Genomic DNA, 23,614 nt, shown 5'->3' on the forward strand with positions numbered 1-23,614 from the left:
AATCCTGCTTTAGAAACTATTAATAGCTTTCTGTCCATAATAAAACAATTTCCTGCACTAATTGCATTCCAGGTGCCTCCTATAATTTAAATGGATTATTGCTAGGAGACTCTGCCCCCCTTTTCCTTGAGTTCAAGGAGGATATTTTCAGTTCTTCGCAATCAGCATTTTTATTTTAAAAAAATCTGAAAACTTCATTGTGTAAGAAAATATTATCTGTATAGTTTTCTTGTTGTTTCCAACTGTAACTCTTGAACAGAATGAGGGGAAAACAGAAAATTAATAGAAAATGCAGCCTCCTGTCCCCTTCATGGAGTGAGTAGGGAAGGTGAGTATAGACCTCACTACCAACAGCATTGCAGACTGGCTGTTGGACATGTAGGAGTTAAGAATCAAAACTTGGATCAACAGACATGACTGAAGCATGTGTGAGGAAAGGTAAGACACAAGAATTTCAGGAAAATAGAAGGAGATTCCTGGGATTTAGGGTTTGATGGTCCATACCTTTAAGGCACCTGAATTCTATGTATGTGTTTGTGCATGTGTATATGTGTATCTTTAGGCTAGAAGTGAAGATATTGTGAAATAATAGGAGCTCTAAAACAGTCATGTTTTCCTTTCAGAAGAATTTCACAGTCTACTCAAATCTGTGGCTCTGTGTAAGCATGAAAAAGTAACAGTAAAGAGCATTTATTCATAACTGTTGTTTTTCTTTGCTTGAAAGCTACTTGTGGGCTGCACTGGCAACAGTTCTGGATGTTAACCACATTTTATTGTTGTCTAACACGCCACATTAGAGAACAGTTCAACTTTGAGAGAAAAACATAACTATAATTCCCTGCTAGTCATGCAGCACAGACTTCTGTGACAGCATAAAACATGGGTTCACTGTAACTGTGGGTTTGTTATGCGGAACCAAAGGTGAAGCACATCTCAGTAAAATAGCTTTGCAACTGTAAATAGAAATAATGGTTGGAGAACATTGTTCTGCTCTGCCTTTAAGGTGTTTCAGCTGAAAAGACTAAATGAAATGTATGGAATTAAATGAGACTCATTTGAAAATAAGTTAAAGCCTTTTAAATGGTGGTTACAAATATTAAGTGGATTATTGTGTTTAAGGGAGTAAAGAATAAAACTCATGGATTATGTTGCTGTGGCTGTTCTTCAGGATTTGCTGGTAAGAGTGACCTTATTTGAGAATGCAAAAGAGAGTGATTAACATGACGTATTAAATAAGAACCTTTAAAGAAATTAGATTTTTTGAGAGAAAACAAATGTAAGGAGAATGAAAGCTGAGGTACTTTCAGTACATTGAGAGTGAAAAAAAACAAACCCCAGTCCTACCTCCTGAAACAGAAGTTTCTAAAAGTGGTAACGAAAACCATCATATGACTAATATCACCCTTTAACCCTGCTTTTATATTCGGTGAAATTTCAAAAAAATTAAAAATAGGGAGATGAATTCTTTGTAGTTAGGATACCAAGATACCTGTTTCAGTTTAACAATATTTTCTCTTTTCCCTCTGTTATTAATATCTACAAAGAGCCTGACTGGAGGTTCAATAAACTCCTTATAAGACTTTCCCCCTTGATGGCACAACTGAGGGCCCCACATGCCTTCCTCCAACACCTAGAACTCTGCAGTCACTCTTAGTGCTTTGGGCTAACCTTTGCAGTGTTGTTGATAACCACAGGGAAGAGTAACAAGGGTTAACCACCTGTGAGCTGGGCAAGCCTGCTGGTCCCTGTGTAGAATCCCAGATCCTGGCCCTGACAGACAGCCAAGCTGGCAGACAAGCCTCTGAGAACATCAGGTTGGATTGGTGTAAGGCCCCAGAGCTTGCTCAATGAATCTCTTAAAAGGATTTAAGATGATTTTTTGCAACTTGAGTTAGGTGCAAGGGAGAAACACTGACAAGATATTCTCAAGAGGGCAAACAAATAAAAACTTTACTGGTAAACTTCAGAAAACCTGGGAACTTTGGCGAAAGTTTAGAGCAACATTAAATCAACATAAAGCATTTCACAAAGCATTATTTTAGCAAACTCTAAGCTCATTCAACTTAGCAAACCAACCCATCTGACTTTAAGTTACTCAAACTTTGAGAAGAAGGAATTGGAAGAAAGAGAGAAGAGATATAGAGAAGAACAAATATAGCCACCACTCCTGGTTCCACTTGTGTTCACCTGAAAGAAAGTCCACAAGGAGGTAAGGTCAATACCTGTGTGTACCTCATGCTCTGTCTTATGCACCCATTAGCTTTTCTGGACCCTCCCCCAGGTGAGACTTCTGGTCATTTGGCCACTCAGGACCTGGGTTAGAGGCTCCACGGTCACAGTGTGGAGCATTGCCTCCCATATGCCAGGGCTTGACCCCGCTGTGGGGCTGGTATACAGGCCCTGGGGGTGTGGGGTGTGTGGAGCAGGACATCACCTCTCCAGGGCAAGACTTGGCTTGTTCCTTTCCCCATACAAGTGCCTGAAGTGTTTCAAGCCAACAATCTCCTCCAGTCTCCCACAACTAATGTATTGGTGACTCCATATCTCGCAGAAGGGAGTCTTCAGTAATGGTGTCACTTCTCTTTAGCCCCTTCTGCAGATACTAGGTCTGGGCTGAGCTGGCTCCTGAAGAATCTTATTTGCCTTCAGCAATGTCCTGAGCAGCTGCATGTCTACTGGTCAATCACAAGTTTCCAGCCTCTCCTGTCTCAACAGCCCGCCCACCCCTACCTGTGGGAACATGGCCTCTGGCCATTCCTACTCCCTTTCTCTGTCCGGCTCAGCTTCTTCTCCACACGTGTTTGTGCAAAATTTTCCATGATGGTGGCAGCTCCCTTGTCTGTCCCGACAACTTCCCCACCAGACAACACAGAGGTGCTGCCAGAGCACATAGAGAGACCTCACCACAAGCAGCAGAGAGGGGGGGAGGGAACTGTGGAGCACAGAGCAGCTGATGGCGTGGCCACTGGAGGGCCAGGACACTGGGTCCTGCCAGCCAGGATCACAGCAGGTGGTAGCAGGGCTGGATGCCCAGTGTGATGGGCCATGAGCATACCCTGGCTGAGGAAACCATGGCAGTTTTTCCCCTGGAAGCTGACAGGCTGTCCCAGGGGAAGCACTGCTCCTTGCATGCTGTTTGTGTAAGGCTGTGCCATGGGCAGCTGTTGGAAGTCAGCTGTTGGGCTCAAGGGGTCTTTAGACAGCCCTGTGAAACAGTCCTTGCTCTGACTTTCTTGTTTTGCTTCTCTAATTTTTTTGTCTTTTGACATTATCCAGTTTTAAACAAACATAAGTGGTTTTTATGACCACAGTCTTACACTGTTAAGAAATGTGTTCCTTCTTAATAAAAATAAATACAAATTTCAAATAGCAAATTCATTGTTCTGATTTTTCATGACAGGTCCTTTCCATAGGCAACAATGACTTCTCTTTGAATGTTGTAAGATAGTTCTAATTTAAAAAAAATAACAAAAGATGTGAAATATATGTCCATGAAAAGGGGAACACCAATAGCTTTAGCAGGATGAATTTGTTCCAAGGTGTAACATAACAAAAAAGAATAGCAGAAGAAAGAAGGAGAGCATTATTATAGTCCTCTTTGTGTCTGAGTCCATGCAAACTACAGGGGGTGCATTAGACACAGAAATATATGGAGACAAAACCATCAGGAGCACATGCTCCTGAACATATTAAACGTTTTTATTATCTCTCTATCTGCCTTTAAAAACCAAGACTCAATTGTGCAGCTCTCAAAAAATTTTACACTTTCAGGCCTCCATTTTGAAGCTGATGCAGCTGATACCTGTTGGAATAGAGAAAATCAGTAGGGAGTGGCAAAAGTTAATGAAGATTGCCTATCAGCTGGGTTGCAGACCTGCCTGTGTATCTGCTTACCATTACAGCTGAATCTCAAACCTTTTAACATTCTGATATTAATATGAAGTCTAGTAAACACCAAACCATGGAGAGCTGTATGTACACAGGGGAGCAAGCTAAAGCTGAGAGGATTTTATAGGCCAAAGGGCTTGCCTGTTTCTTAGGAAATCAGTTGTTAGGCATTCTTAGAGAAAGATAAGATACAGTTTCAATTTTTCCTTTTTTTTTTTTGTTCTAAAGGCTTGGATGATGACTACTCTCCTTTAGGACACAAAGCAATCTAGGAAGCCAACTCTAGAGGTCAAATGAGAAAACTGCCTCCAAGTGCAATAGAAGGATTATAAGCAAAGCTTATGTTCTATAAAATGAGATTGTGTACTGTTACAAACAATGTGAGAATCTTAATAGGTAAAACCACACCAGTGGTTTATGTTAATAGCTGTTGTGGGAAGGTAGATAGCCTATTTGTTATTCAAGTAGAATGTTTTTATGGGTTTTACAGAAACCTGGAGCCTGCTAGATATTCTTCAGTGCTTTCTCTCATTAACTCTTTCCATATTTGTGGACACAAGACAATTGCAGCAATTTTACTGCAGATGATTTGTTTAAAAAGTTTTCTGTTTAGCAGCACAATTGTATTTCCCAGATGAACCCAAACTGGACTCAAATCCATGGACTAGTGGAGTGTATTTTCTTGCAAGGCATCATCACTTGTTGCCATTTGAAGATAAAAAGAAATGAATGTCAGTCAGAATAAAGTAACAAGTTTTGTCTGCAGTGCTCTGTGTGCTTGCTACAATTACATACAGAGAGCTAAAGGTAGATGCCACTAGCCTGTGGTCTTCCTTGAATTTTAGTAGATAATTCAGTCTGACCTCAATTACCAGAGTTAAATTAAAGTTTCAGGAATCATGAATAAACTGTTCCTGCACCTACCTTTTTTTTCTCCTCATGATTACAGATTTTACTCTTCTGTGAGATCCAGAGTCTCAGGTGCCTTATGTTAGCAAAGCTCTGAAGAACTGACATAGTTTTGACCTGTTCTCTCATGTCAACTTTATTATATGCTGAACAACGTGGGAAAGAAAAACAACCCAACAATAAAAACAATCCACCTCCAAAATATTGGGAAGGTAGCAGAAGGATTTAGGACTGCAGGAAGGGGATATTCTGTGCAACTTTGCTGTCTTTTAGCCAGGCTGATCTCCTAAGTGGATCAAGAAAAAGAGATGGTTAGATATCAGTATTTCAGGAGTGTGGGGATGACTGATTGGTTCCTTGGGATAAGCAAAACCTATTCAGGAGCAATTCAGGGCAAACAGGATGAGAGAAAGATTTAGAGCTCAGTGACTAGCTCAGGAAGGAAAACAAACAAGGGTTAGGGATTGGCAATAGTTCACTAAAGCCTTTTCTTAGAGAAATTGTCCTGTCTATAAAATGTAAAAAACTTTCTGTGCAAATTTTTTAAATTAAATTTTCTGAAATTTACACCTACAGACTTATAGTTCAAAACAGAACTTTTAATAATTAGATATATTTAAAATTGTAAAATCTCTTTTATTGCAGTACTGGTTATTGATTGGTATTGCTTGAAATTTTTGGTCTATTTTACTGTGTGTTGTGTGTATGCATATGTTGCTGATTCTTATATAGTAGTAAAAATTTCTTAAGATCTGTGTTTGAGATTTGACCACGGTGACTCTTTGTAAATAGGTTTATGCAAAGTTATGAAAGGATAAAATTCAGCATACTCTTACACTGATGTACAAAAGTTCAACATCAATAATTTTTGTTTTATCCCAGTATCATTTCTTGTTGGGGTCCCTCTCCCCTGCCATGGAGCCCTGGGAGAGGGGCCCTGGGGAGGAGACACGGGGTTTCGTTGCCCCTGGTCAGCCTCATTCCCCATTGGTTGGTTTGGGTTCCCTGGTGGGTCCAAGGACCCTCGGGTCCCGTGACTGGGGAGTTCCTGAGCAGAGCCCCGGCCATGCGGCTGGAGAAATAAACATCTCTGAAACGTCTACCACGAATCTGTCCATATATACTTCGCTTTCCACGGGACTCCTGGTTGGAAATATACTTGTTACAGTAATCCCCGCTGTAACAATTTTTGTTCAGAATTTAAGCATATATAGTGAGGTATTTGCTATTGGAGTTGTTGTCACAACAGATTAAAATTTTACCCATTTTGGAAAATAAAAAGAGAATAAATAATAAATAAAAATCTGTGACCTTCAGAGATACTCTAAACCCCTGTAGGGAGGATTCAGTGAAATTTGATCAAAGTGAAATGGAATAATTCACTTATGTGTTGTGTATTGTGTCCAGGTTCATATTGTTGCACCAACATTTTTCACAAGGTGGGTGAATTGTTAATATTTCTTTACATTTTTATCAGTTTCATGAAGCTGATCAAACAGATAATTATATGCTGTGAGATGAAAGCATATACCTGCTTCTACAAAAATCAAAATACTTAACTCCTCATGTTACATGTATGGAAGAGGACCCACATTTTTAAGTCCTTATAAGCAGATAAATGTAGTGCTCTCAGTTTAAATACTGGCAAGTGAAAAAACCAAAATGCAAGAGTGCAGTTGTGTATTAATAGGTACCCATGTGCATGTTGAATACTCTTCCCTTGTAAAAACACAATAAGGGAAAGAGAAAGAAAAGGATGGGAAGGGAAAGAAAAAGAAGGAAAAAAAATAACAGGAAGGAAAGGCAGCAAAAAATGGAGAAGAGAGAAAAGAGAGGGAATAAGAAACAAAGAAAGGAAAAGAAAGGAAGAAAATGGAAAGAAAGAAAATAGGAAAAAAGAAAAGGAGCAAATATAAATTAGAGGAGAGAAGAGGAGGGGGAGGAGAGGAGAGGAGAGGAGAGAGGAGAGGAGAAAGGAGGGGAGAGGAGAAAGGAGAGGAGAAAGGAGGGGAGAGGAGAAAAGAGAGGAGAAAGGCAGGAAGGGGAGGGGAGGGGAGGGGAAAGATGAGAAGAAAGAATGGGATAGGAAGAAATAAAAAATACAAAGAAGCTCCTTTTAAGTGCAGTCATATGTCATCTGATAGGCTTGAGGCCATGTATTCACATATCTTTTCTATTTAAATAAGAGCTGCATCTGCCCTTGCCAGGTATTGCACAGGGTGCTGAATGTTAAAAGGTTTCCAGATAAATCAGACAAACTAGATGTAGTCACAAAGGAAATTTTCAGCTTTCATCCTAGCACCACAAAATATTTGACATATTTATTAGGATGCCAATTTCATAATTAGGTTGTAGAATGTCTTCCTTCCTTTCCATACTGTGTGGTTTCTGTAAAGACTTCAAACTCATTCATTCTTGCATCTAGGTTTGGTTAAAAAACCTAACGTTGAAAAAAATGTTGAGCCAAAGCTGGTAGATATGTACCAAGTGCTTTCATCTTTGTAGCCTAGCTACAAATGCATTGATTTATATGCCTGCTTAATAGAATTTGACTAAAACTTTTGTGTCTAGTTTTATCAACTAAGTGTTAACCTTTGACAGAAGAAAACATCTGTTTTCTGACTCATATCTGAATCCTTGATGGATGTAAAAAATTATCTTATATCTTTGCTACCCCTACCAGAAAAAGAAAGCAGTGTGTGAAGAAGAAAAATGTGCTTATATCCTTACACATCTCAAAATTCTATTCACAGATTTTAGTTATGCTCGCTACTATGGTGATTCTTACCTGGAATTTCAAGGTTTACATTTGAACATGGAAAACTTCATCCAGCTGGAATTTAAGACCTATAATCCTCACGGACTTCTCCTAAATATTGAACAGAGCCCAGAAACAATACGACATTTTTTAATTCAGCTTGTCATCAATAATGGTACTTTGCAGGTAAGGCATCAAAATCTCCCACTGAAGGAGAAGTAAATAAAAGTTAGAATCTGTAAAAATTTTAGTACTTTTTCCTTTTCTTACTGTAGAATATAGTAAAACTACAGAGATTCTTGACATCTTCAGTATTTTAAGGAAAACAGTTGTCAAACTTGCTATCTGTCATGTCCAATTCTTGGTTAATATGATCAATATGACTCACAAGAGTACACATTAAGACACACAAATAAAGAATGTAGGTTTTGTCTTTCCATGTGGTATAAATTACGTTACTGCATTTTATACCTAAACTAACTGAACTTCCGCACGTGGAACTTCATTAAAATTGTCATAAAACCAAACCACTACAGAAAGGCTGTGGAATTCAGTGAATTGTCATAGGAAAAGTTACCATGTTAGGGAATAGAGGGTATCTTTGTTACCATGTATCTCTGAGTAGAAACCTTTTACTTAATCTATTATTTACATCACAGTCCCACGGGATCAGAAAAAAAAGGCCAAAACATTTCTTTGGCTTTTTGGACAGACTAACTAGGAGTATATTTGTTTATAGACTTAAAGGAGTAAAATGTGTATCATAGTATATCTTTACCTTTCGCAAATTATTCCATCTTTTCTGAGGAAGAGATAATGAGCTTTATGAAGAGATAGGCAGATACCAAAGAGGCTGTAAAAAGATATTAAAAGAAAAGTTACTTTTCTTATAGCAGATCTCCCACTTTCCTGCTAAAAATTTCCCAAAGTACCTGTAATTATATTCTTCTGTAAGAACTATGAAATGTCTGTTAGAAACAGCATATTTGTATTATATTTTCCTTTATGTTTAAAGACCATGACCATACTAAACAGATATATAAACTGAAGATAAACAGAAAAATAAGAAAATTACCTTTTACTTTATTTTGTTATATTGTGATTTTTTTGTCTTTTATTATACTGTGACTATCTTTGTCCAGAAAAAATGAGATTAGTCACGGGCAGGAAGGCCAGGGTTTAGAAAATGCTGATGGCTTTAAGTTCATCTTACTTGTATTCATGGTAAAGTAATGATGCAGAAAAATATTTTTCTAACATATCATAAGCACCATAAAATATGAAAGTACTTTAATTGACACAAATCTATTCAGAGATCCCAGTGTGCCATGTTAAAACTAATTGAATTCACTTAATCATTCACAAAGCTGGTCAATTAAATGTAGATTTAAAGCCCAATGAACAAATGGTTCTAAGCTCACAATCATGCTACAATTACAAGGACACAAACCATGAAATCAAGTGCTTGTTCACATTAGCACAGAAAATTAAATGGTGCTCCAAAATGCTCAAGCCTGCACACTACATTACGTGTTTGTAAGTGCAAGGAAACCATAAAATGGTAAGTAAAATTCACCCGTGGCCAGTGTTAATTTCAGATGGGTTGCAGATGGTCAACTTCTTTGCAAATCAGACCCATAATATCTGATTATACAATACACAAAGATTAAAGCATTTTCATGCAGGCTAGGAAGCATATATGTGTACTTTTATATTTCTGGTACAATAGGCTTCCTTATCCAGCACTTTTAATGAAACATTAACTTTTCTTGATACACATGACATCCTTTAGGTTTTTATGAAATAATTTATGATTTTAAAATTCAAGTTTCTAAGGCTGCAACTGTTTAATTATTAGAAATAATGTAATTAAAACCTTCTCCCACTCCATAGTACCAGTATTTATGTGATGAAGCCACAGAAGTCAAAAACATCACTACCACTGCTAGAGTGGACGATGGACACTGGTATAATGTGCAAATTAGGTAAGTTTACTGTTGACTGTTTTTATAATTGTTTCAAAGACCATATAGGTTGAACAGTTAGTAAATTCCACAGATATTATATCTCATTAAGTATGAGTGATACCTGAACATGTTGAGTAAAATCATTTTATGGCAGTCTGGGCCACAACTATCCTTGGAAAGAATGTTTATAACTACAGTTGGACAGTGCTCATCACATCCCTGATGTGGAAATAAACTTATTCACATTGACATAATTTACTGTAGCAGACATAAACATTCAGTCATGGAAGATGCTGTGCAGTAGGTCCAAGCTACTCAGCCTAGGAAATAGCTGAATTTCCAACAATGAGAGTGTGACTAATAGAAAAATCTTGGAAAATAAATAGATAGGCAGAAACAGCACCATGAGTTTCATTGGTGTCACTGACTTGCAACTAATAATAGGATATATAATTCCTGTAGAAGTAACAATACTTGCAACTGAAGGACAATAAAATGAAAAGAAAATGAGGTCTGTGGTAGGCTTTCCATGGTTTTTTACATAAACGTATCTAATGACCAAAGATTTGTGCTCATAGAATCCGCAGCCTTGACTGTGAAAATGAAAGTTTTGGGTTCACTTTATAGGAAAGTTAGGCACCTAGTGAGCTCTCTCGGTGCCTAGCTCCTATTAGGCAGCTTAAAGTAGGTCCAATCATCTTGTCCAGCAAGAAGAAAATAAGCTAGCTGTCTGCTTGTCTCTCAGGACTAAGTTAGTCCTTAAAAAGTTTGTGGAGGAATGCAGAAGGAACAAAAACCTTTTAATGGAATAGGAATTGTATAGCTATATCTGTCCAAATATTGTTAAATGAAGAACTTTTGCAGGGCAGCACTGTGTCCCTTTCCTTCCATGGGAAATGTAGTGGAGTGTGTATCCATTATACTATACCTTGATCCCTCAGATGCGGCAGTGAGTACTCAGTGAGAAGAACCACAATTTGTTACTGCATTTCAGCTACCATTGCTATCATATTTTTTTTCCAGCAAGTTAGACCACACTCAAGGTCCAGACTACTCAGTAGCATTACACAAATTAATGCAAGGAGCAAAAGACAGTAATCCACTGTGGTTGTGCTTATCACCCAGAAAGGAACACCATATACCAAACCATGCTAATGGAAGTTAAAAGCAATTGTAAGCTCCTCTGTGACCAGGAAGAAATAGAATGCAGTCTCTGTGACACTGATAAAAGTGAGATTCTCTAAAATCTAATAACATACAGAGTTATGTTTATTTCCTGGTTATGACACCCTCTCAATATCAAAATAGAGAAAGTAAATTGGAAAATAATTTTTAGAGAAGAGATCTAAAGATGACAAAATCGTTAAGCAGCTTCTATATGAATAGAGACTAAATATTCAATATGACTAAATATTCAAGTACTCTGCGAGTCCATTAGTCCAACTAAGAGAGGATTCCATAGAAATCTCAAGTGACACAAACAAAGAGGATAAGGGGTGGAGACATAAAATATCTAGTTACTTAGATAGTTTAAATCCATTGGAATTCAATTGTTATTCCTTTTTGTTCATTTTAAGAAAGATAGAAGATCCTCAAGATAACAAAAATACAAGTACCTGAACCCTCAGTAACGTGGAAATCTTTATGAAAAACAGCCTTTCCCTGGCACTGAAGCACTCAGACTGCCATGTCATTTTCATCCCTCAGAGATCCACTAGTTACCATGATGCAAATGCACTTATTCTATGCATTTTCCCCCTACTCCTTCAAGCAGAAAATAACTTGAGTCTGTAAATCAGCCCATGACAATAGCCCCTGACAGAAGAAAACCAACCTAATCTCTGTATTTTGCTTTTCCTTTTGAGCTTAAAAGAAAGGAAGGAAGAGTTGCCTTCTTTCATTTGCAGGAAATTATTTCAGGACAGCTCAGGAAATGAGCCACACAATGTGTACTGTTTATGGGATTCAGGCTAGTTACTGAGCAATTAATAATTAATCATTCTACTCGCTTTAGAAGACTGGAAATAGTTCTGGACATTGTTTTAAGATGACATTCTGCAGATGACACCAAGTCGTGTTGGAGTGTTGATTCGCTGGAGGGTAAGAAGTCTCTGTAGAGGGATCTGGGCAGACTGAATCAAATGGGCCAAGGCCAATTGGGTGAGTCTTATGAGAAGTGGCTCAGGGAGCTGGGGCTATTTAGCTGGGAGGAAAAGTGCTGAAGGGCTTATAGCTCCCTACAACTCCCTGAAAGGAGGCTATAGCGAGGTGGGGATCAGTCTGTTCCCCCAGCTAACAAGAAATCAGACAAGAGGAAATGGCCTCAAGTTGCACCAGGGGAGGTTTAGGTTGGACATTTGGAAAAAAATCTTCACAGAAAGGGTTGTAAAACACTTAAAGAGTCTGCACAGGGAAGAGGCTGAGTCACCATTGCTGGAGGTATTTAAAAGTCATGTAGATACGGCAGTTAGGGGCATGGTTTAGTGTTGGACTTGGCAGTGCTGGTTAAACAGTTGATCTTGATGGTCTTAAAGATCTTTTCCAACCTAAACAATTCTGTGATTCTACAATTCTAAGACTTAAAATCTTAGTGATGTAGATGTCAGAAAGATTTGAAGTTGCTTCTCACTGTCATCTCATGCATTTTCACATGTGCTTGAGATAATTAAAAAGTCTGTATCCTGGATATATATACTTTACATGTTTTTTTCCTTTATTGAAAATTAAATATATATTGTTGACAGTTAAGTTTGATAGAGTCAGTCTTGAAATATCTGTTAATTGTTTTATAAAGTTACCATTTCATTTAATAAACTGCAGTGTTTTCCTGTGATGGAAAGGGTTTTGTCTTTTCAATTCAATACAGCATAATAAAACTTAAAATAACTTTGGTGAAAAAATTCTGTAACTTATTCAGCAACTTTCTAGAGGTTTGCAAACATTTAATCTTCTCAGAACTGATTTTCAGTGAGATAAGTAAGCTAAGTTTTGAACAATGGTATCTGGGAAATTGGCAAAGTTAAATGGGAACATAGGAGATACTGCATATTGTAACAGTGTATATGCACACGGGACTTTGTTGTGCATATGTTAAGTATTATGAACAGACATTGTAGGTAATAACAATACTTTTTTTTTTTGTAAAGAAAATGCTAATTCTTACTATTTAATGTAATCCTAATTGTTTGGAGCTCTTTTGATGTAATCCTGTGATGGAAAGGGTTTTGTCTTTTCAATTCAGGAAAAGCAATGCATTTCAGCTACTGAAGATAAGACATCTTCAAAGAGTATATTGCCTCTACAATATCATATTAAATTAAAGAAGTAGACTTAAAAGAAGTGAGTGTTGTTTAATACAAGTTTAAATACAGTGAAAATTACTGATAGGATCTTCCTTTTCTGCTTACAGGAGAAAATTTTACTTCTTCCTTTATCCCACAGAAATAATTCATCATGTGAATAAAAGAAATGTCACACTGTCTAATGTTTGCAAATAAACACACGTATTACTGTCAGACAATGTCCTTTATCCAGTTCTCATAGCTCAACACACTATTCATGCTGAAAGTAAAATAGCAGCATTGCTGAAGCACATGATGATGGAATATTGTGACTAAAAAAACTGTAATAATTTAATAAATTTGGATACAATATAAGGACCGTATTTGCATCAAAATCAGGCATAACTTGGATAATTTGGGTTAGGATATAACTTTTTGCATCAGATTAGTCTAATTTATGGCGTTGGCTGCTAAAAGCAACACATAGCCAAGGTTTGCTTCAGAGCAGTGCCTGAGACTTCCATTTTACGTGTAAACTACTGTAGTTGTGTACTAAGTCTGTTAATGAAAGTTCATTGCAGATATTTCATTCACATTTCTGACTATTGTTTTGGTTTTCTTAAGAATGTTTCCAGGGAAGTGAAAGAGCTACAGTGAAAAATAGATATAGGCAATATTCCACAGGGACTAGATTACTGCAGGATATTTTGAAGGGAAGGAGATGTTAGACTCAAGCACTGGAAGGTTTACATGTTTGGTTTTGTAGAGAGGATAGAGTTTTCTTACTGGCAATGCAGGGGTTGTTCAACCAGAATCTTCTCATTCCAGCATTTATAAAACTGCCTCCATTAACTACTTTAAGATGTTTCTTCTTCAGTCTTTGTCATCAAAACAAGTTGATAAAATAACATGAATTGCAGAAACAAACCAAACTGCAGCAGCGATATAGAAATTTTCCTTTTCTTGGTCCACTATTCTCCATTTCAGTACTGATAAAAATAGTTTCCTCAATTACATGAAAAGTATTCTTACTTTCATTTTAGTCTCAGATCAGAATTGTCAATTGCTTTTGCAAATATGTCCACTTATAAATTGATTATGCAGTAGATGTCATGAGTACAACTTCTTTAATATGAGTCTATCCACTTTGAAATTTTTTAATTGTCCAAGATCATTAGGATTAAATATCTGGTGTGGGTGCTCCATCAGTTTAGAAACTAACTGCAAAATCTGGCAGTTGCTTTTCTGAGTGTCTTATTCCTCTCCTTTGACTCCTATTGTTTGTAATTTGAGGTTTGCACTAGTTACCTATAGGACTTTTGATGATTGATTGTCTTCCTTTTTTAGATGTAAAAGTTTTCTGATTCCTCTAGTCAGAAAAAGATCTTTCTAATCATGCCGTAATGCAACATATGCTCACTCAGGAGCTTGTATATTGCTTGGTTTTGACAGCTTTTTATGGGGGTCTGAGATAATCCATATGGTGCAAAGTATGTTGTATTTATAATCCTTCACAACATGCTACAAACCTCATATTTTCCCTAGGGTTTCAGACAGGTAAGATAAGCAGATGATAAAGTAGTTAGCAAATCCTGCAGATGCTTCTCTGTTTTGTTTGTCTTTTGTTCTTTTTATTTCACTTTTATTGTAAATTCCTATTTTTATTTTATCACAAAGGTGCAGAAATCTGACCTTCATTTTTAGCATAACAGCATATGGGTGAAGAAGTCATTCATCTCTTGTTTCATGCACCATGTAAATGTCACATACTCTACTTAATGAAAACATACTTAATGGGCCATATCCTCAAAAACCAGTGTGAGTCAAAAGATATTATTAGCAATTGCTGCTGCTTAATTAGAGAAGTGTATTCAATATTTATAAAATGCAGTGGGAAATATATTCTTGATATAAAATAGAATCAGGGTCTTTTCATTTTCTTGGCCTCTCCCAAGAAATCTGTCAATGGACTTGCATTAGCTACAAGTTAAGGTACTTGGACACAGCAGGGTTAAGTCTGTTTTATATTTGTTATCAATACAAAAGGTTTAGGAAGTTTCTGGACCTCTAAACTGGCCATTGACAGGGTCCTCACAAACATATTTTCTTAGCCACAGTTGTGTTGGTCTTTTTTTCAGTCCCTCCTAAAGTGCCTGGTGTAAAACTAGGGGTGAATGAAATACAAGTGCTGACTTATCTAATAATTTCTAATTTTTATATGGTCTGAAGCTTTTCCCAGATCAATGGAGCTTACTTGGAAAAAGTACAGGTTTATACTTGGTCCAATTTATTTATGATGTATTAACACTGGTAATAAAATGACTTTTGTATTTTCTAAATTTCACTGTATCTTAAGTCCTAAGCAGGTTATATCTGCTCCTTAATGTCCAATATACATTGCAGAGATGCTAAGTCAATGAAAACAAACTGGTTTGGGAATATAGTTTAGAAATAGAGGCCTTTTCATTTAATACAGAATGAAAATAATTAAAACATTGGAAACATCGATACTGATGTCAAGACCTGGATTTGTAAAGTGGAAAATAGGAATGAGTTGGTCATGAAGTATGAAGAAAATTGAAAGGATTTTTTTTTCATTTTGGCTTGGGGATTTTGGACAAAGATAAAGAAATTTAACATAAAATTCTTATGGTAACTATCACTCAGGTGAGCAGGAAAAGTGAACAATATCCCCAAAAAGGGTATTATGAAATACTTGTGAAAAGAAAAAGATACTGACTTTGTAACAGCATAGACTGACTCTTGGCACAAGTAGCTCAAAAAGTGTGCAACTAATTTCTAGAGGCTGAAGATTTCTGTTACATGGTGACACTTTTACTGTCCACTAGCAGAGCATGACATTACCACAGAAATGGTAGTGCTGGATTGAAACAACAGAATCAAAGAAGATTCTGATTTATGAACTGTGAAAGTGAAGCCAAATAAGAATCAAAAAACACTAAACAGAGGAAAAGTTTTGAAATTTTGCTAGTCAGAATAAATGTTTTTGCAGTTCATTCTGCTAACATGCACAGTACATTTAGAGAAAGTTAATTTGATCTTGATCCTTTCACAGATAAGTAGAGGGGGAACCAAGACAATAATATTCACTCCTGGGACTAATTTTATTTTTTACTTTATCTCATAAATACCTTATAATTTAAATGTATTTTTCTTTTTGGTGGTCAAGTGTTTAAAAATAAATTATGGTGCTTCTTAAGAATAAATGTTCAATCAATAACAGTTTTCAGTTTATATTATACTTTTTTCCAAGAACCTAATGAGCCTGGGCATGAGCTGGTGACAACAACCCCAGGCCTTGCTACAGGCTTGTGGTGGCTGGAAAGCCTTCCAGAGGAAAAGGACATGGGGGTGCTGCCTGAACATGAGCCAGAGTGTGTCCAAGTGGCCAAGAAGGCCAGTGGCATCCTGGCCTGGATCAGCAATAGTGTGGCCAGCAGGACAAGGACAGTGATTGTCCCTCTGTACTTGGTGTATCCAGTTCTGGGCCCCTCACTACATGAAGGATATTGAGGGGCTGGAGCGTGTCCAGAGAAGGGCAATGGAGCTGGTGAAGGGTCTGGAGCACAAATATTTCAGGTAGTGGCTAAGGGAGCTGGGGTTGTTTAGCTGAAAGAAAAGGAGGTTCAGGGGAGACCATGTTGCTCACTATAACTACCTGACAGGAGGTTGTAGCCAGGTGGGGGTCAGTCCTTTCTTCCAAGTAACAAGACAAGAGGAAATCGCCTCAAGCTGCACCAGGGGAAGTTTAGCTTGGATATTAGGAAATATTCTTCATAGGATTGGTTGTTAAGCATTGGAAAAGGCTGCCCAAAGAAGTGGTTGAGTCACCATCAGTCGAGGTGTTTGAAATATTTAGAGGTGGCACCGAGGGACATGGTTTAGTGATAACTTTGCAATATTAGGTTAAAGGTTTGACTTGGTAATCTTAGAGGTCTTTTCCAGACCTAACTTTCTATTATTCTATGATAGTTCTGCCATTTTAATGGCTTAGAGCACTGTGGAAACAATGACTTTGTAGATGCTAGAGAGGAATAACAGGATCTCACTAAAAAACACAGAAAAGCAAACTGATCCATACATAGGTTGAATACTGAGAATGCATTCATTATATCTGCTACTGAAGAATTATTAAGGGAAGAGATAGACCATCTGTGAATTTAGACATACCCAGTTTCCTTTGTGAATAAGCATAGATTTCTGTAGCTGAAGATCATTTTTGTGCACAAATACCAGAAATAAGTTACAAGTACAGTGTATCACTGCAGTCATCTTCTATTAATCTTAGGTATTTTTTAAAATATCAGTTAGTGTGAATTTTTTTTAAGAGAACATCTTAGACTTCAATAGTAGAACTACTGTACCACAACTAATGATTCTACTGTTCTTTGAAGTGTCTTTATGTGAAAAACAAAAGTATAGTTTAATTCTAGATTCAGAAATTATTCATTTACCTTGCTAGAAATTGCCTTTCTTTGTCTGTCTTCATTAGAAAAAGTAGAGAAACAACATGTCTCTCTTACTGACTGCTGTATATCACTAATCTGTTAGAGATATTGTCTCCATCATTTATGTATTTGCTGGAGGCTTTTCCTCAGGACAGGTCTTTAGCTGGTTCTCTGTTAAAGAGTATTTAAATCCCATTCTATCCCATGTGATCTATACAATAGTTCTTAACTCTATTGTTCACGTTATTAATTTCACAGAACATTAAAAATTTTCTTACCAGAATAACTCAGATTGCTATTTTTAAAAGTAAAGTAGTAACATCATCAACTGACTTTTTTAATACATTTTAAATATTTTTTCCTTATAAAAACTAATAGACTGTAACAGTATTCTATTTCTGAACTGATTTTGGTTTTAAGAAAGCAGACCTAACATATAGAGTACACACAATCCAGTATTTCCTCTTATACACTTAAATGTACTGAGCTTTTTGATTTCATAATCAAAGTGATTTTAAGAACACAGGTTTTCACATGCAATATATTTTATACAATATATGCATATTAATAAAGAGTAAATATACTAGCTATCACAAAGGAAGCTTAGTGAAAAACAAACACTGTAGGTTTAAAAAAATATTTTACTGAACTTCTTTTCCTCTCTATGGATGAATATATGACGTGATTTGAACGCAGCAGCATAAGGTAACATAAGCAAACATTTTTATCTAAGCTAAAATTCCTAAAATTTCTTGGGTTTAGATTTTCAGGGCAGAAGGGAACACTTATTTGACCACAAAGAGACCAGTAATTTGATCTCTTCTATGTCTTAAATGATCAATATTTTGTTTGAAGTCTATGAAAAACACAGATTTCAGTTAAATCAAGCCCTTCTAATTCTTAAATGTTTTCCTATGATATGCTTTACTCTGGTCACCTCTTCCTAAACCCACAGCATTGGTGGGCAGTTTATATATACACTTCATTCTTTCTGGAAAACCCCATCCAGTACTTCAGTAAAAAGCTGAAAATAAAAGGTGGGTAGAGATTCACTTCTGACCCTGCTAACCCTACATCGCAGGTCTTGAGGTAATGCCCAGGACTGTGCAAGGAGCACAGACATATGAGGTGTAATTCACTCTCACCTCAAAGATCTTTTTATCTGCTAGATACCTTTTCACCACTCTGTTATTTGAGACATGTCCCAGAAAATAGAGAAATGAAAATAATTAACCAGTTCTGTAGTGGGAGAAAAATGCTGTTAGGCACTTTACATTGCATCCAGAAACCTGAAGACATAAATTTTATTAAAGTCATCATACTGCATCAGATATGATGCAAGCAGTCCTTTTCTCTACTGAATAAAGGAGGAAGATGCAAAGAACAGGACAAGCAGTATAACAGTCTTGTTTACTCAGACAGTGCTGTGTGAATTCTGTACACTGTAACTCCTACTAAGTAAGAAGGAAGCCGGCTTTCTACTTTATCCCACGTGAATCCCTTTCAGTCAGAGTTATCTGGAGGCAGGGAGATGCACCTCTTCTGAAAGCAAATAAGCTTTTTCTCCCTGAAGGGCAGGATGGAGTTTGCAGAGTGTCTGCAGCAACAGTGCAGACTGAGAAAACCCTGGAGAAAAAAGGGCAGTCTGCCTGCTATAGGTGGCCAGCACTAAGGTGAGCCTTGTAAGGCCATGGAAGAAAGGAGATTTTGTTTAGGACTAACTGTGTCTGGTAGAAAATGTATTCAAGTCAGAGAATAAATTTGTCTTCAAGGCTTTTATTTAATCACACTTACTGCTATATTTTCATTACTAAAAATAGTAACATTTTAAGAAGCTAGTTATCTTGTGTGCTAAATAAAGTCTTTCCTTAAAGAAGGGCGTCATGTCTGTTTGGGTAAGTCACTCTAACAAAAGGGAGAAAATTCAGAATGCCTTCAAAGGGACACCTTTGGCTTCAAAAGGCTTGGTTGTTTTTTCCACATTTAAACCACTTTATTCTTCTTCTTTCTTTTTTTTGGCTCCTCACTAATGATTCCAGGGCTCATATAGAGTCTTTTGCCTAAGCTGCCAGTCAAACCATGCCTATAACTATATAAGAAATGCCAGTGAGATCATCCAGGCTCCACAATATCTGCTATACATATTCACAGCCCTCCACTAACTTCAGAATTTCTTTAAAATGTTAGGTTGAAGCTTGTCTTCTTAAAATGATCAATTTAATTTTCTTTCCAAAGCAGGATTTCTATCAGTAAACAATCATGGGGTTATACTGCTGATGCTACGTCATGATACTCCTTTTGAACCGTCTCAGTCTGGCATTGCCAAACATGGCAGAACACCTTTTGCCATTCTGAAGTCACGACAGCAATTACTTTCTTCATTCAGCCAGAACTAAGATTTCAAGGAGAAAGGAATAGTGGAAATGGACAAAGCCTAGAAGTTATATTAGAAAAATTTGACATTAATATTTTCATATCTTGCACTTAGTTTTCAGAAATTGAGGGTAGTGAAAGTAGACCTTCTGCTTACATAGCTGTCTGAGTACAGGAGAAAAACCTTAACCTGCACTGATCAAGCCTTCTAAAAAAAACCAAAAGTTTAAAACTTAGTGCACTTTTTTGCAGCTAGATAATGTTATTTTATTTTGCATCAATGCGATGTTAAAAAAAAAATCTTAATGGAATCAAAACCCGTTACAAAATTGAAGCTTAAGATGTTGCACATACTTTTTTAATTTTCCAGACAGGCTATCTTTCACAAACTTCTTATGAATCAATAGAGAATAAACAACTGCCTTTTCGTGGCAATGTCATTGAATGCAATGGATTTAATTATACTAAATTGGTCATAATAACAGTTAATAGTGATTTAATACCACCAATTAGTTTGAAACAAACTGTTGTTTTACAGCCTCTTTTTAAGATAAAAGCTTACTTAGTCATGCCACATCTTGGGTGCAAATCACAGTCTACACATTCTCAGAACTCTACCATCAAAGCAGACACTCAGACACTAAAATTTAGAGTCATGCAAGTGACAAGTCTGTGGTGTATAGTGATGTTTTCTTGCTCAGACTGTTTAACTTAAAAAAATGCTAAAAATGTTTCTGTCATAGCTACTTTATTTTGCTTTGGATCTCAAAAGAGATCATTAGTGTCACTTATAAGAGTGAAAATTTTCTACTTTATCTTCTGAAACAACTTATCGCAAGGACAGAAACATAAAAACAGTAAAATAGGGCTCTAATAACAGGCCAATAACAATACATCAGACTTTGTTCTGCATTATTTTCTATGGAACATCAAAGGGTACTTATGGATACTAAAAGTGGCCTCAGTGTTCTATGGCTGCTTTGGCCACATGTCGTAAGCACAGAATTTACATTAAGGAGAACACAGATAGGCTATAGAGACTCTTACCTGCAGAGTCAATGTAAATATGAATTCCCACGGTGTAACTATCTTCTTATTAGAAACATTCTTTAAGTTTCACTTAAAATTACAGTGTTGCAAGTCTAGGTCCAACTCTACTTTCTACTGCCTGAATACTTGAGTATAGTACTCTAATTTGAGCCAAGCTTTTCACTAAGTGACACTTTACTTACATCTAACTCAAGTTTAAATACGTGCATATAGTTTTCTAAGTTTAATTTCCACAAGTAGTATCTGTGGTTGCTATGATGTGAGCAGCAAGAAACTAGAAGCAAGAAACTGCAAAGACAGAAAGGGCCAGAGGAATAGATAATGTTTTTTTCTTTAGCTATATCTACAGTAGTAAATTAAACTAAAATTTTGAAGTCTGGTCTCTGGACTGAGGCCAACTGGCAGGTCCCAGATCAAGTCTTTAAAATCACTTACGGTAAAATAGTTTGGTGACGTGAGTTTGAAATGATTCCTGAATTGCACTAACAAGAGAACTTTATGAGTTTCAGAATTGGAGCTAGTTCCTAACTTCCATGGTAACTGTAACAGAAACAGTGATGACTTTGTAAAAATAGGGATGATTCCATGCCAGGATTTGAACTCAAATTGTGGACCTATTTAGTGTAGTAGTGTAAGTGTAACTTCTGTGAAAAGGAGGTGCCGTATTTATTTATTTATTTATTTCTTAGAATACGAAACAAAGTTTATTTTCTCCCCTCCTTGCATTATAAATTTATATCATTATCTTCATTGTTCTTATTTGTTTAGTTAAATCATAGTTGTAGTTAAATCTAGGACCAGACCAAGAAATCAGCTTCAGGCTCAGGAAATACACGTCTGCTGTCAGAGCGAATGAGAAAAAATATGTTGTTGACTAATTAGTTAATCTGCAACATGAAAGTGTGTATTACCTGGTGTCTCAGTAGGGCAAAATCAGCACCAACAGATGAGAGCAGTCTACAATTATGCATCTTACTGCAGAGTGAAAATGTAATGGCTGTGAGTGAACTGGTATATGTTCTATCTAAGTAAATCTACTGCAGGTAACAAGAGATTCTGCCCCATTCTGTAAATATTACTAGTATGGGATTGCAGGGGTATTCTTTGCTGAAGGAAGGTGTCTCAGGATTGTAGGATTGCAGAATTGTAGGGTGATTCAGGCCAGAAGGGACGTCAGGAGGTCTTTAGCACAACCTCCTGCTCAAAGCAGGGCCAGACAAGGTCAGAACAGGTTGGTCAGGGCTTTATTCAGTCAGATTTTGAAAACCTCTAATGCTGACACCTGCAAAACTCTCTGAGTAGAGAGGTCCAGAGGTCCCATTCCTAAATTCGTCTCAAACACCCTTGAAAAGCCTTAAAGATTTCAAAACAAGTGCTAGGTCAAAATTGATCCCACCTTTTAAATGTGCATTAATAAAAAGTATCTCTTGATTGTAGTGACAGTAGGTTTATTGTTTTGTCATAGTTTTACAAAAATAAACATTGTACTGCAAGGAGCAGTTTAAGCATGAAACCAGAAAATGTAAACCTCTAGATACTGAGTGAAAAGCAAGTTGTATTTTTTTTAAGCTAAGAAATATATAAATAATAATTAAACATAATTAAAGTGAAATATGTTGTCAGCTTTAATTAAACAATTGCCTTCAATAAAATTGGGGAAATTGGGAAATTTTTTATAATATATGATAACTAAACTTCTTTACTTCTGGTGGTTCACAACTGGTGTTTGGTATAAATGTTTCAAATATCTTGTTGCTTTTGTTTAATAGACTGAATGCTAATATTACAATCTAAACAGTTCAATGGTATCAGTGAATTATTTATTGTTGTTTAGCATGGTCACATTCAAGTGAAATTTCTAGAGACAGGTGAAAGTTTCAGTCTTGTTTCTCGAACAAAATATTTTCCTTTCCTATCAGAAAAAAACAGGTTAAAGAATTTTTATTCCCCACAAGGCTGCATAGCATAACTGACACAACACTTTTTCTGAACATCCTCCTTTCCCTCCTCCTCTTCCCTTTGTTTTGTTACCATTTTACCATTTTATGATAATCCTAAAAATGTCATTTTATCATCACTGTAAAATGTCAGAAAGTGAACATATTATGTAAAGGGACTTGGATTTCATACAGACATTGCCATATTTAGGGACTATTATATCAACAGTTATCAAATTATTGTCTGACCTTTCCATCCTTCTAACCCATGAGGCATTGAGCAATGGATTTAGTAGTGTTTAGACAGAATTCATCTTCGGGTTATAATTAATAGGCCAGTATTTAATCACTACATTTGTGTGATTACAAATGAGGAAACTGTGAACTATTACTGCTAGCTTGGACTGAGGCACAATTACTGGTAGCTTACCCAGCAAAAGTGCTTCAGAGTTGCTGTATGTATTTCCACATTTATAATTATGCAAAAAGCCCTGTCGTCTTACTTGACCTTTAAAGCACCCAGTGTGCTGATTGTAGAAAAAGTATTTTAAAATCCTGATGGAAAATTCATAGAGTGCATATATGACCCAGTGATTGTATCATCAGCAAACGCTAAAAAATAATGGTTTAAAGTCATTATTCTAATTTGGCCAGACCCTGCTAGATTCAATCAAACACAATCAGAGGTGCATGGCTGACATTCTAACAAGCTTAGGGCAAAGGCAGCTCATGCTTTGAATTGTATTAACTTCTTTTCTGACACCAAATACTGGGAATTAATTTCTTTTTTTTTTTTTTAATGTATGCACACAAAAATAATTTTACATATCAATCATATAAGCTGTTATGGACAAGCTAAAAAATATATCTAAAGCTAATGTGAAAAGAACTACATCAATATGGTGTTTGTGTGGTAGAATTACATACATGGTCATGTAACTACTTACTGCATTAACATCTCAGAACCTGCAGAAGAAATAGT

General features: G+C 36.5%; 1 protein-coding gene across 3 annotated transcripts in view; it reads left to right on the top strand.

Moving 5' to 3' along the window:
• The window catches only part of EYS (eyes shut homolog (Drosophila)), an 859,267-nt gene that overhangs the window by 573,567 nt on the left and 262,086 nt on the right, over positions 1-23,614 (top strand). For all 3 annotated transcript variants that reach the window (XM_017739228.1, XM_017739229.1, XM_017739230.1), the window contains 2 exons: positions 7,551-7,741; positions 9,449-9,540. In XM_017739228.1, coding sequence (XP_017594717.1) covers positions 7,551-7,741; positions 9,449-9,540 — 283 coding nt within the window. The remainder of the gene's footprint in view (positions 1-7,550; positions 7,742-9,448; positions 9,541-23,614) is intronic.

This window comes from Corvus brachyrhynchos, unplaced genomic scaffold (assembly GCF_000691975.1).
Source record: "Corvus brachyrhynchos isolate BGI_N302 unplaced genomic scaffold, ASM69197v1 scaffold136, whole genome shotgun sequence".
In the NCBI taxonomy this organism is placed as follows: domain Eukaryota; kingdom Metazoa; phylum Chordata; class Aves; order Passeriformes; family Corvidae; genus Corvus; species Corvus brachyrhynchos.